Genomic DNA, 11,906 nt, shown 5'->3' with positions numbered 1-11,906 from the left:
CCAAATGTGATGGCACTAACGTCATTGTTGTGCTCTGTTGTTCTGCTGGAGGAGCAGAACTCAAACTTACGACTGTCTTCAGGTGCAGAACTTGGTCTCATGAACTCTGCCAAAGATGCGTGTGTACCCACCAATAAGCAAAGATACTCCAGAGATAAAATGATGGAAGAACAGTATTTAAACTTGTTTTATTCACCAGGATATGCTAATCTACATAGCTGTCACATGTTGGGTTCTGTGTCTGATTATGACTTAACTCATGTCTTGGGTAGTGTCAAGGAAACATTTTGGAGAGTTGGAACTAAGCTGCTTGTCCTCTCAAGAAGAATGACAAAATCCCTAGAGTCATCTGATGTAGCTATTAACCACCATTCAAAAAGTATTGTCCACAAACAGTGGGGAGAAACGGATGCTGGAAGTTCAACATGAATATACAGCAAGGAGCAAACTGATACGTGCACCTACTGCAAAAGCTTCCTTTGGGGTTGTCAGTGCTCAGTGAAAATTCCTTGAAAGCAAGTTTTCATCCCACGTGCATACCAAATTCTACACTGAATATCAAGATAATTTTTTAGAAAATGAAACTAGCAAAAACCTAATCCTATCTCCAAATGGGATCTACAGATTGGAGGCGGATGATGAAAGCGTTGCCGTTCTTCATGCCAATACACTGTTCTTTTCCTAGCAAAAGCGATGTCACTGGTTCAATGGATTTTTGTAAAGTTTTAATATTATCTCATTTTTTATAACTAATTTTCCTAGTTCCAAGTTGAATCCATACTTCTTCCGCATAGTATTTCCTAGGTTACCTGAAAATGCAGGATGGTTATGCCTGCTATAAACTGAACGACTGAAAATATAACCAAAATAATTAGGGACTGTTGTCTTTGTTCTGCATCACTCTCAAATACAGTGAAAGAGGAGTGGTATGCCAGAATCACCAAACTGAGAAAGATGGTAGATCAACTCTTCTGTAAAAAGTTTGGTGAGTACAGTATTATTATTTTCCTTTCTTTTATGGCTTTGTATTTCTTAAAGGTTGCTTTCATTATTTCCTTTGAACATCTATATGAATGAGACCTTTGATCAGTTTTTTCAAATATTTAAAATCCTGGCAGTTGAGTGAAGAAGAATGTATTACTCTACTGCTTATACAGCAAGGTAAATTCATAGTTAAAAAAAATTTATAAATCTTTTTTGTACAGCTATTCTAATTGCTCTCAATTCCTTCCTATTTGGATTTTTTTCCTTTGGTGGTGAATAAAACAACCATTTACTTGTTTATATCCATTGCAATACCATCAAAATTAGTATTACAACATTTCTGGGTGAATTTTTATGTTCTCTCCAATATAAAAAAAATAGTCAACTTCGTAAAAGCGAGAATAAAATGTTGCATGATGCTCTATAATAGATTAAAAACTTTGGATAAAACCACTGTATTATGCCGCAGTGAAGAACCCAGTAATCTTCAGTCTAGCATTCTGACTGCCCGTATCAACATGATATAATATGGTAAATTTTTTATATTCTTGATGTGCTGAGACTCGGGCTCTGTTGGGTTTAGATATCCTGCGTTGTCCCAGGTTCCAAGATCACGGCTGCAACACCCTGGAGATTTGGTAGCTTAGCTAGCTTTTAATAAAGGTTGATGGCCAAACTGTCCAGTTCCTGTGGATGTATTTTGTCCTAACAGCCGAGGCCCTGGGGAGCACTGAGCCTAAAGCTGTTCCATACCAGAAATTTGAGGCCCATCCTACTGACCTCTGTGTTGAAGGGCTGCCGGAGAACATCCCCTTTAGGAGTCCCTCCTGGTATGGAATCCCTCGCCTTGAAAAAATAATTCAAGTGGGCAACAGAATAAAATTTGTGATCAAAAGGTAGGTGTTTGTTTTAATGCCTAAACATGTTTTTTTTTTTTAAGAAAGAGGTCAAACAAACACTCTTTGTGTAATCAAGCGCTTGGTTTCATTAAGTCATGAAGCATTCGGTCTCTAGTTACCAAATAGGCAGGTTAAATATTCTGCATTGTAAAGCCGGTATTTGCAATCCAGACAAATATCTTTCCAAAATATCTTTGTAGCATTTTCACAAGTGTGAAATGCGTAATAGAAAAATCCAAACTTTTCAATTCATGTCATAATAAGTAGTAGCATTTAATTTACGTCAAGAATGGGCAAATTATTCACTCTCTGGTTGCAGGCCGGAGCTGCTAACTCTGACTTCAGCTGAAGTTATCCAACCCAGGTCGAACACCCCAGGTAAGACAGGTGCTGTCTCCACGTGGGAATGGAAGGGATTGGTGGGGACACAAATTTGGATCAATGCAACGTTTTTCAAGAAGTAACCCTTCTGTGATGAGCGTGCTGACGTGCTCTTCATGAGGTTTGAAAAGAATAAATTGATCGTTGTGAAGATGGGTGGCTTTCTGGATTGTGGTGCAGTCCAGCTGTCTTTGAGTAACAGAATGGATCACCTTCACAGCCCGGGAGCACTGGAGTTACTCTCCTGGCCTGAATCAGAGCTCTGGAGCCCCTTAGCGTTTCACAGCTGACTTTGTTGGGCTTTTTTCAGGCCTCTCTTGGTAAGGAATTGTAATGACTTCTTGTAAGCATGAAATGCCTTTAACACAGGAAGAGAATCCAGATTGGTTTTTTATTTCCTGAGACAATCGAATGCTCTGAATTGGTGTATTGATACTTTTCTTGCTACAGAAGTGTACAATCCAGAGTATGAATCTGCTGGCAGTAATAACACAAACCGAGACCCAGGGCTTGCTAGGTTTTTTCCCCACACACATTTCACTGGATAAACAAACTGCAGCTTCAGGAAATAATTGTGTTGAGCTCTCTGCAGAAAAAAAAGGAAAGAATGTGATTTAATAATTATGTAATCAGTAGTTGTCATACAACGTATTGTGGATTTTGTTTGGATTTTAGGAAAAGGCTCATATTCAGCAAGAGGGTAGCTCAGCAGAAAAGACTCTGTTCAATATGGAGCAGAAGGAAAAGGCAGCGTTGATTGATTTGTTTTGTTGCCAAAACCCCGATCGTTGTAAAATTTGGCAATATAACTAACAATAATAAAGTAATAACAGCAGGTGCAAATGATAGCAGTAAAAACACAGCTAATAAAATCCTCTCTGGAAGAACTGACTTGCAGTGGCCATGATTCTTGAAACTCAGACTGTTTGAATCTTCAGAATAACATTTTTTTTTTACTAGTTACATTTTTCACTAACTTATAGGTGAACCTGTTATTATCAGTGCCCGCAAAGCTTACCAGGGTCCAGGGTTTGATGTCAGACAGGTAAACGCGGCAAATGTTCTGTTGGGCTTAGAGCCCAGTGAAAACCATTTTCCCAGGCAAAGGCTGAGGATCTTCTTACTGCAGATGCAGTACTTCATGTTGCTAAAGAATATTAGCAAACTTCTATGTCGCTAAAGAATACTAGACCTTTTTTAAGCAAAATATCATTCTGTTGCGAAGTAGTCATCTGGTGCCCTCAACAGATCGTCTGCAAACAACATTTTAATTTTTTTAAGTAAATTAGTCGGTCTAATTCCTTTGCCAGTGAGACTACAACCTGTGCATACGTATAAACACATGTGCAGGTGTTAAATACCTGTGAAATCTATCAAATAAGTAGATTGCAAAAAATATGGATGCATCTTGCCTTGACAGTATAAGAAGCTAGAAATAAAGGTCAGGTAATTTGTTATTCAAAAATACTATTTGGAAACAAAAAATTATGTATTGTTTCCTTCCTGCATGGTTTCCACAACTCTGAGTGGTATTAGCTCAGTAGCAGTTAATTGTTATTTGTGGGTTATGATGAAAAGTAATGAATTATGCTGTTTGCCAGGAAAGTAGTGCTTTTTATTGCTACTAGCGTCCTTTGCTTTCTTCTCCACCTAAGCTACAAATTGTCTGCTCTGGCTAGCACTCCTATAATTGACTTTTATTTATAATAGAGAACAAGACTGAAGATGATTTTTTATGTTAATCAAAATGTTTAGCAAAGCACTCTTTACATCCTCATCTTCTGTTCTAAACAGCATTATTCTTACGCACCATGATTAATTAATTCCAACTTTGTAAGAGCCACTAGAATAATTCCGTCCTGCATCTAAAGGCTCTGAAGAACAAGTTGTCCCACTTGAGGCAATGTTTGAAATTTGTAACTACATTTAAACAGATTTTCCATTATGTGGAGGGAATTACGTGTATCGTTTAAGCTGCCATTAATAATCATTACTCATTGCATGTCCTTGTCTGCTTAGATGTGATTGTGTTGATAGTTTACAAGTTCTTGTGTTGAAAAAAATGTGTTTGAATGTACCTCTTTATCTAGAACGGGGTAATACTCTGACATATGCATTTCTGGTTTTCAGTCAAAGAAGATTGGAACATCAGGATCACAAAGCTAAGAAAGCAAGTAGAAGAGATATTTAATATGAAGTTTGGTAAGTTACATGTTAAATTAACTTTTATAATGCTGCTGTGTTTTAAAACTCGTCTGTAAAAAGAGTTTTAAATTTTACTGTACTTATTTAAACATCAGAAATGTGCTAGGTCAGATGTGGAAATCTTGACTCCTCTCACTGACTTTTTACTGACTCTTCCCTATAACTGACATAAATGACTTTATAACAACACCCTAGGCCATAGTCTTTTGAGTTGCATGACAGAGATAATGATATGTGCACAAAAAGCTTTTGGATGAAAAAAGTTCTCAGAATAAAATATTAGGCACTGCAGACTTAGATGTTATCTGTAACAAGGTGGACAAAGTCACCATTTGCAATTATTCTACAGAAAATAATAGAAAATCTGTTTAAATATTTCTCTTGGGGTTTTTTATTATCTCTGAGTAGCAGAGCTTCTGTAAGCCAAGCGTCTTAAAGTCACTTGAGATAAAATACCACCCATTTGTGTGTGTAAACTGTCATTAAATCTTTATTTTCAGCCCAAGCTCTGGGGCTTTCAGAGGCAGTGAAAGTTCCCTATCCTGTATTTGAATCAAACCCTGAGTACTTGTACGTCGAAGGCTTGCCAGAAGGAATCCCTTTCCGGAGTCCCACGTGGTTTGGAATTCCACGCCTGGAAAGAATTGTCCGCGGGAGTGGCAAAATCAAATTCGTTGTTAAAAAGTATGTTTGTAATTCAGTTATTTTTACTCCTGATTTTAAAGTTATTTAATTTTCTTCCCAGCGACTTTAGGCTTTAAATGCTACCTAAATTCTGTTTCCATGAAACAGAAAGAACATTTTGCACGTATGTTTTATCTCATAAAAGGGTATACCTTCCTTATTAAACTTATATAGATGTATAGATTGCATATTTCATGCATCAGAGATCTAGGGGAAAAAATGTCCTTGTACCTGGAAGCTTTTTTCCTTCTTTTTCCCCCTTTTTTTCTTCATTTTTTTGCTTGAAATAAACCCAGAAGAAAATTACAGAGTAGAAAATGTAGCTTTGTTTTCTAACTTTTTATAGCAGATGGAGAGTCACCCGTGCTTCTAGCAGAATTTTATTATAGAGAGCTGATATTATGTAAATTGGAACTCAACTGAATTCCAAGAAATTTGTAACATTTTGCTGTATTATTTTTCTCGCATGTGTAATTGATTGGATTGTGTTCTGTTCAACTTTTAGGCCTGAGCTTGTCACTTCCTATTTGCCTCCAGGACTGGCTGGTAAAATAAACACTAAAGGTAAACAATTACGTATTATTTGCTGCCATCAATTCATAAATACTTACTTTCTGCTTCCTTAGCAGACTGAGAGATCTTTGTGGTTGAAAAATATGGGTGTTGCAAACAAAAGGCATTATTTAAGATGACCTAGCATAGTAGCCTTTAAATCTGGTTTTACTTGAAAAAGTTACTCAAAACATACATTTATCTACTTTTTTTTAGTTAAGACTATTCCAATAGAGAAAATGGAATTTACCCAATTTGACAACTTTTATTTTGCTAGTAATGGCCTAAACCATATTTAACTTACAGCTGTGAACTGAAGTAAATAACAATGAAGTTTTGTAAGAAAAGAATAAAAAAGAAAGTCTTTTAAGTTGTCTATAAAAAATTCAGAAGTTAATAATTTTGTTATTTAGATAATAAAAAGTACCAAAGCTGTCCCTCACACTTAGAAACAACGAAGTCTTCTGTTCTGAATCAGTGGAGTGAAAATTTAGGTGTGATACTTGCCTTTTTCAAGAGTACTAAATCTACTTTTTAAGGCTGTGAGCATCAGTGTATTGTTCAGATTTTACAGTGCAGACTGTACTTAGTACAGGCACAAGTGATTCTTCAGTCTGTTGGAATTTTCAGAATACAGCTGTTTTTTCATTAGTTCTGCAGGATATACATTATAGAGAGTTTGTGCATTACACCTTGTATTATATTGACTTCCAGCAATGAGTCCAAAGAGTTCAAAAAGGTCACGAAGTCCTGCAGGCAATTCAAAGGTCGCAGAGATTGAAGTTACTGTTGAAGAAGGTAGGGAAGAAATATCATTAAATATTCTTCTAATGTTCTTCTATTCTATTCTTCTAATGTTTTCTGTCCTTCTCAGTTTTCATAGGCCATAATTAACTTATACATGCACCTCATGTAGCAAACCTCAGTTTCATTTCAGGGCTCCAGATACACCTTAAAATAGAACCAGTTTTATTTTTCGTTTCTGAATAATACTGAATTCTGTGCAGTTGGTGGTTATGTAAAATGTTGGAGTTTGACAGCTTGCTTGGGCCTTTTATTCCAAGCAGAGATGTAGGAACTGAGGTAGTCCTGAGCAGAGAAATGACAGACGTGATCACTAGTATCAAATGCTTAAATACAATCCTAGAAGAAATTCTTAAGGGTTTTTTTATTCTACTCTTGATTCAGAAGTTAAGTTTTCTCTAGTAATCAAGTTTGATGTGTTGTTCTTTTCGTATGATGGCTTGCTTCTGCTCTCTGCATGTATATATGTAATGTCTTTTTACAGGTCCTAATAAACCACAAACAACAGATGTTCGAACTAATTCTCAAACCAATGGGTCCAATATGAGTTTCAAGCCACGAGGAAGAGAGTTTTCTTTTGGTAAATGTTGTGGGAATTAGCACACATGCATTCTATTAATGTTGGTATTGAAAATTCTGGTGATGACATATCAGAGAGATTTTGAATTCATGTTTTACTCTACAGTTAGTGAACGACTGAAGTTCTTGTTTTCATGTGCATTCAGTTCTTCGTCATGTAGAGTAATCTGCATTGGAGAAGTCCTGGATGACGTATGGAGAATGCTGTACAAATGCAGCACGGCTCCATGAGATCTTATTAACTTGGGTTCAGAATCAGTCCCTTTAGACTTTTGCTGCTCTGTTATTTCACAGTGCTGCAGACCCTTGAAGGACTTGTGCACAGTACCACCAGCGTGCATAGACCCAGCTGAGATCTGATATTGTGCATAAGCTTAATAAGCGCTGCACAAACTTGAAATATTGAGCATCACTGTGCAGAGACACCCAAGTGGTGTGTAGGAACCAGGAAGGATTTGAACTAACGTTAGTAAGCCGTGATCTGTCGGAGCTGATTTTGCAAGATCGCCATTATAGACCTCTCCAATTCTGGGAAATCAGTAAAGGAAAAGCCAGACAGGACTGGAAGCCGTGTAGTTGTGTTCATGAGCATTGGGCCGGAGCTTTTTAACCATGGAGGACCAGGCCTGTCTGTGCAGTGCTCTAGCACAGAAGTCTTTGCATTGAAAGCAGGGTCAAATTTGCAACCCAGATAAATTCCTCATAGTCAAGGGAGATGAATGACTGTGTTCAGAGTAACTGTAAGCAGTTTCCAAGTCTCATGAAACCTTTTTTCCAGCATCCTTACATTCTGAGATTTTTTGCTTATATTTTTATAGAGGTTTGCTGTTACTTGCTTTTTTGTATTTGTCCCCCATGCTTTTTTTTTAGCCATATGGTCATAAAGCGTGAAACAAAGAAATTCTTTATTCCTCCTGAGCCAGTTTAGAATGAATATAAGATACTGATTTGGTATGACTGCTCCTTTTGGAATGGGCAGTATTCGTATTCACAGTTGTGTACAGTTTTCTTGGACTTGCTTGTTATTGTTAGACCTAGGCTTTTTTTAAGCTTTAGTCTGCAACTTTTTTAAACTTTCAACTGAGTTTTTAGTTTTGTAGACCAGCTAAAGACCACTTACTGCAGCCACAAAGTAAACTGGTTTAGGAATTGCTGCTGGTTGCTGTCAGAAACAAAATGCCTAGCTACATAGACATTTGATCTTACCCACTGAAGTTGAAATTGTGGTAGAGCTTATAGTTCTCGAGAGAGATGCATGTGTTTCAGGGCTCTGTCACTGAACATATGAAGAACTTTCTGCCCCTATTTTGAGTGCTGGTTCAGATGAGTAATTTTTATGTTGCCTGATATTGTAAATTTGGATCACTCTTGGATTAATTTCAATTTTAGTTGTCCTTGCTTTAGTTAGCAGTATTTTTCAAAGCTTTAGGAAAATGAGGATTCATGTGGATATAGGTTTAGACTGCAGCAGAATGTTTCAGTGCCGTTTGCCGAACGATAGCCATTTTGCGCATTTTACTGTCATAGTTAATCAGTTATCAAGCGTAATAATTTATTAAACATTTATTAAAATATTCTTCAAGGACTGATTGATTGTGCACGTGTTGATTTAATTCTTCCAATTTCCTCCTGGCAGAGGCGTGGAATGCCAAAATTACTGACTTAAAGCAGAAAGTCGAAAATCTTTTTAATGAAAAATGTGGTAAGTTTATCGATTCTTTCTTACTGAGATGTCTTTCTTATGAACATGCAGTTAGACGTATGATAGATATGTTCACATATTTATTCCAAAGGTCCTGAAATCCTTGTGTACTCTAGGCAATCTCTCATTTCAGTTTATTCTCGTGTAGGTTGCTTGCAATTCTGTGTCACATTTCCACTAGTTATTTTATTTGGGTTTGGAAACGGAGAAGTTGTGGTTGGATTACTACTTCTTTAACGACCCAGAGACACAGTGACTCCACATCCTGGCACATCTTTTAAGTTTTCTTCACTCTGCTTATGAGTGGGACTTTGTATGACTTCAGCCTCTGCATAACTCGATATGTTATGGATGGTATCTGGAGAGACGTGCTCCGTTGTATCCCAGCGCTTCTTCTAGAGCAGACTGTTTGGAAGCTAATGAGTTTTGGAAGTAATGACTTCTCATTACTCTTCTGGGTGCAGTTTTTGGAACAAGAACACTAATGTTACCTGCCCTTGGTGCTATTCTCTAGCAGAGACAAAGACAGAATACGCTGCCTGTAACAAAGTGGAGTACAAATGGGATAGTCTTGTATGCAGACCAAGCCAGTGGCATGAGCTGTCTATAAATACTAATATTTTCAACTGCAAATTATGACCAGATTTACTGCAACAGAATGAGTTATGTTTGAGGCTGTTTATTTTCTTCCTGCCTACTCATAGCTGTGCCCAAAAAAAAGCAAAGCCTGCTGGTTCCACCTAATCTAATATGTATGTGCCAACTATTATATACCGGAGATTTTCTTTTTTATAGACACATCAGTTGTCTAGCTGGTAGCTTATTTGCTCTGTTGCATTTCAGGGGAAGCGCTGGGGCTGACTGAACCAGTGAAGGTGCCTTTTGCATTGTTTGAATCCTTCCCAGAGGTTTTCTACGTGGAAGGACTACCCGAGGGGGTGCCATTCCGCCGACCTTCTACTTTTGGAATTCCAAGACTAGAGAAGATCCTGAGAAACAAATCAAAGATAAAATTCATTATTAAAAAGTAGGACTCCCATATGTCTTTGATAATCCATTCTATGAGAATTGAAATGTAGACCAAAAAATGAAATTGTGTTGCCAAGTTGCTAAATTACTTTATAAAATACACACAGGAATATTTTTAGTAAATGAGCAAATGGTCAGAAAGCTCTTGTAGAGGTGGAGCAAGATACAGTAATCTCTTTTTGTTCTGAAGGACACTCACAACCTCTTTTTGGAGGAAGAGCAAGTCCAGGTTTCTTAGCCAGATTTTCTCAGTGTGTTATCACATCACTGGTTTAGTTCCTACTGCTTGGAGCGCTTATGGGTTGCTCATAAGACTTGCTGGCAGTGTACTAAGAGCTGAGAAGTGGAGATTCATATATTGGGGGTTGTAAGAATTTATTTTTCTTGTCTAGAATAGCTTTAGATACACACGTGCCAGTGTAGAAACAGTGGTGGAGCCTCTCAGCCATTGCATTCTTGGCTGTCTTTTTGGCTGAGAGTAATACAGCATTTGCGATATTACTCAGTTCCTGTCTTTAATAAATTAATATTAGAAAATCTCATTTTCTTGAATGTTGATGAATGTAATTTTATTACTGTACATGAAATGTTCCATCTGTTTGCAGGCCTGAGATGTTTGAGGCGGCTGTTAAGGAAAGTTCTGCTAGAAGCCCCCAAAGTGAGTTTTGCAACTGCTTAATGTCTAGATAACAGTCTCTTTCAAGGATTAAATACAAATAAGGAGTGCTGCATGGTGTTAATGAGTTCCTGAAAGATTCATTCTACATTGTGGTTGGTTTGCTTGTTTGTTTTTAAGATGGGAAAAGCACTTTCCAGTTGCAGTTTTAATATAGCTTTAGCAAGGGAGTATTAAATTTTTTAAAGTTATTCACAATAATCAAGCCTTTAATATATTCTTTTGTCAAAATGTAAGAAGCAACCTGTGATTCACAGAAGAAATTCAGGTCTAGAAATAAACTGTTTGCTCCTGATACATAGGTCATCTAAATGAGAAGTGCTCCACAGATAGGAGTGTAGATAGCCAGTAGAAAATTGTGTCAGGCAGGTAATGGATTAAATGTTTTGAGTCATATTATTATCTGTTACTATGGGTTGGCAAAACTCCACTGAGTTAGTTGAACCATGCTAGTTTGTGCCACTGCACACTGTGGCCTACAAATCTAACTGTAAGGGGTTTCTTTTGTGAGTGTATGCAGTGAACATGTGGATCAGTAGGTGTTACTGAATTAACTGCAAGTAGTATGATTTTTCTGTTAATAAAAATACTGAAATATACGTTCCACATACGCTTTTTTTCCTTTTCTTAATAGTCTTTTTAGAAAACCAGGTTAACGTTGTCTTTAGTCCGGCCCTTTCTCCTCTTGGGTTGCAGAGACAGAGTAGTGCGTACCTTCCATAAGTATGTCTCATTGGAAGCTGAACCCATTTTGAAAATGGGACTGGGTCTTCTTTGAAAATTTTGCAAATATCTGTTATTTTGCAATATTTTCTTTATATATGGCAAGCAAGATTTTGGGCTCTTTACAACTGTTTTTTAAATGAATTCTCTTACTTTTAGGAAAAAATAATTCATCCAATATAGCAAATACAGCAAGCACCACAACCAACACAGTGGTGAACACAGCTGCAGGTGTTGAAGATCTTAACATCATTCAAGTAACTATACCAGGTGTGTATACTGTCAGGTTTCACATCATACTTTTTGTGCTTATATTCCCCATGACATTGGTTTAGTCCAATGAAGTTTTTTCCTACAGTCAAGTTGGTTCACTGAAATATAAGTACAATCAACAAAGAGCATAATTTAGCATTCTGTTTTTGCTGAGATGTTAAATATTTTCTAACAATTGTGAATTCAGTGACATCTCTGGTTAAGAAGTATCCACATTTTTCCCTTTTTTCTCATGCAATAAATTAAATACTGATTTGCAATTTTCTTGGCAACTTCAAGAGATCAGGACTCAGACTGAATTGAATAACCATGCAGACTGAGCTGCTTTGTCTTAACACTGATTACTACTTTCTCAGGCATATATTACATTCATTAGAAACTGTGAAGAACATTGCATGCTATGGCCATCTATTAA

General features: G+C 37.0%; 1 protein-coding gene across 1 annotated transcript in view; it reads left to right on the top strand.

Annotated features, from left to right (window-relative positions):
* Positions 1-11,906, top strand: part of GTF2I (general transcription factor IIi) — a 65,018-nt gene that overhangs the window by 44,901 nt on the left and 8,211 nt on the right. Inside the window, exons 15-26 of the mRNA XM_009577875.1 lie at positions 914-985; positions 1,697-1,880; positions 2,203-2,261; positions 4,395-4,466; positions 4,970-5,153; positions 5,659-5,717; positions 6,420-6,503; positions 6,994-7,089; positions 8,725-8,790; positions 9,634-9,817; positions 10,425-10,477; positions 11,378-11,488. Of these exons, the coding sequence (XP_009576170.1) occupies positions 914-985; positions 1,697-1,880; positions 2,203-2,261; positions 4,395-4,466; positions 4,970-5,153; positions 5,659-5,717; positions 6,420-6,503; positions 6,994-7,089; positions 8,725-8,790; positions 9,634-9,817; positions 10,425-10,477; positions 11,378-11,488 (1,224 nt within the window). The remainder of the gene's footprint in view (positions 1-913; positions 986-1,696; positions 1,881-2,202; positions 2,262-4,394; positions 4,467-4,969; positions 5,154-5,658; positions 5,718-6,419; positions 6,504-6,993; positions 7,090-8,724; positions 8,791-9,633; positions 9,818-10,424; positions 10,478-11,377; positions 11,489-11,906) is intronic.

The sequence above is a fragment of the Fulmarus glacialis genome, unplaced genomic scaffold (genome assembly GCF_000690835.1).
Source record: "Fulmarus glacialis isolate BGI_N327 unplaced genomic scaffold, ASM69083v1 scaffold8215, whole genome shotgun sequence".
NCBI lineage: Eukaryota > Metazoa > Chordata > Aves > Procellariiformes > Procellariidae > Fulmarus > Fulmarus glacialis.
Note: the sequence above shows the minus strand (reverse complement) of the source record. Positions and strands in the feature narration are given on the sequence as shown.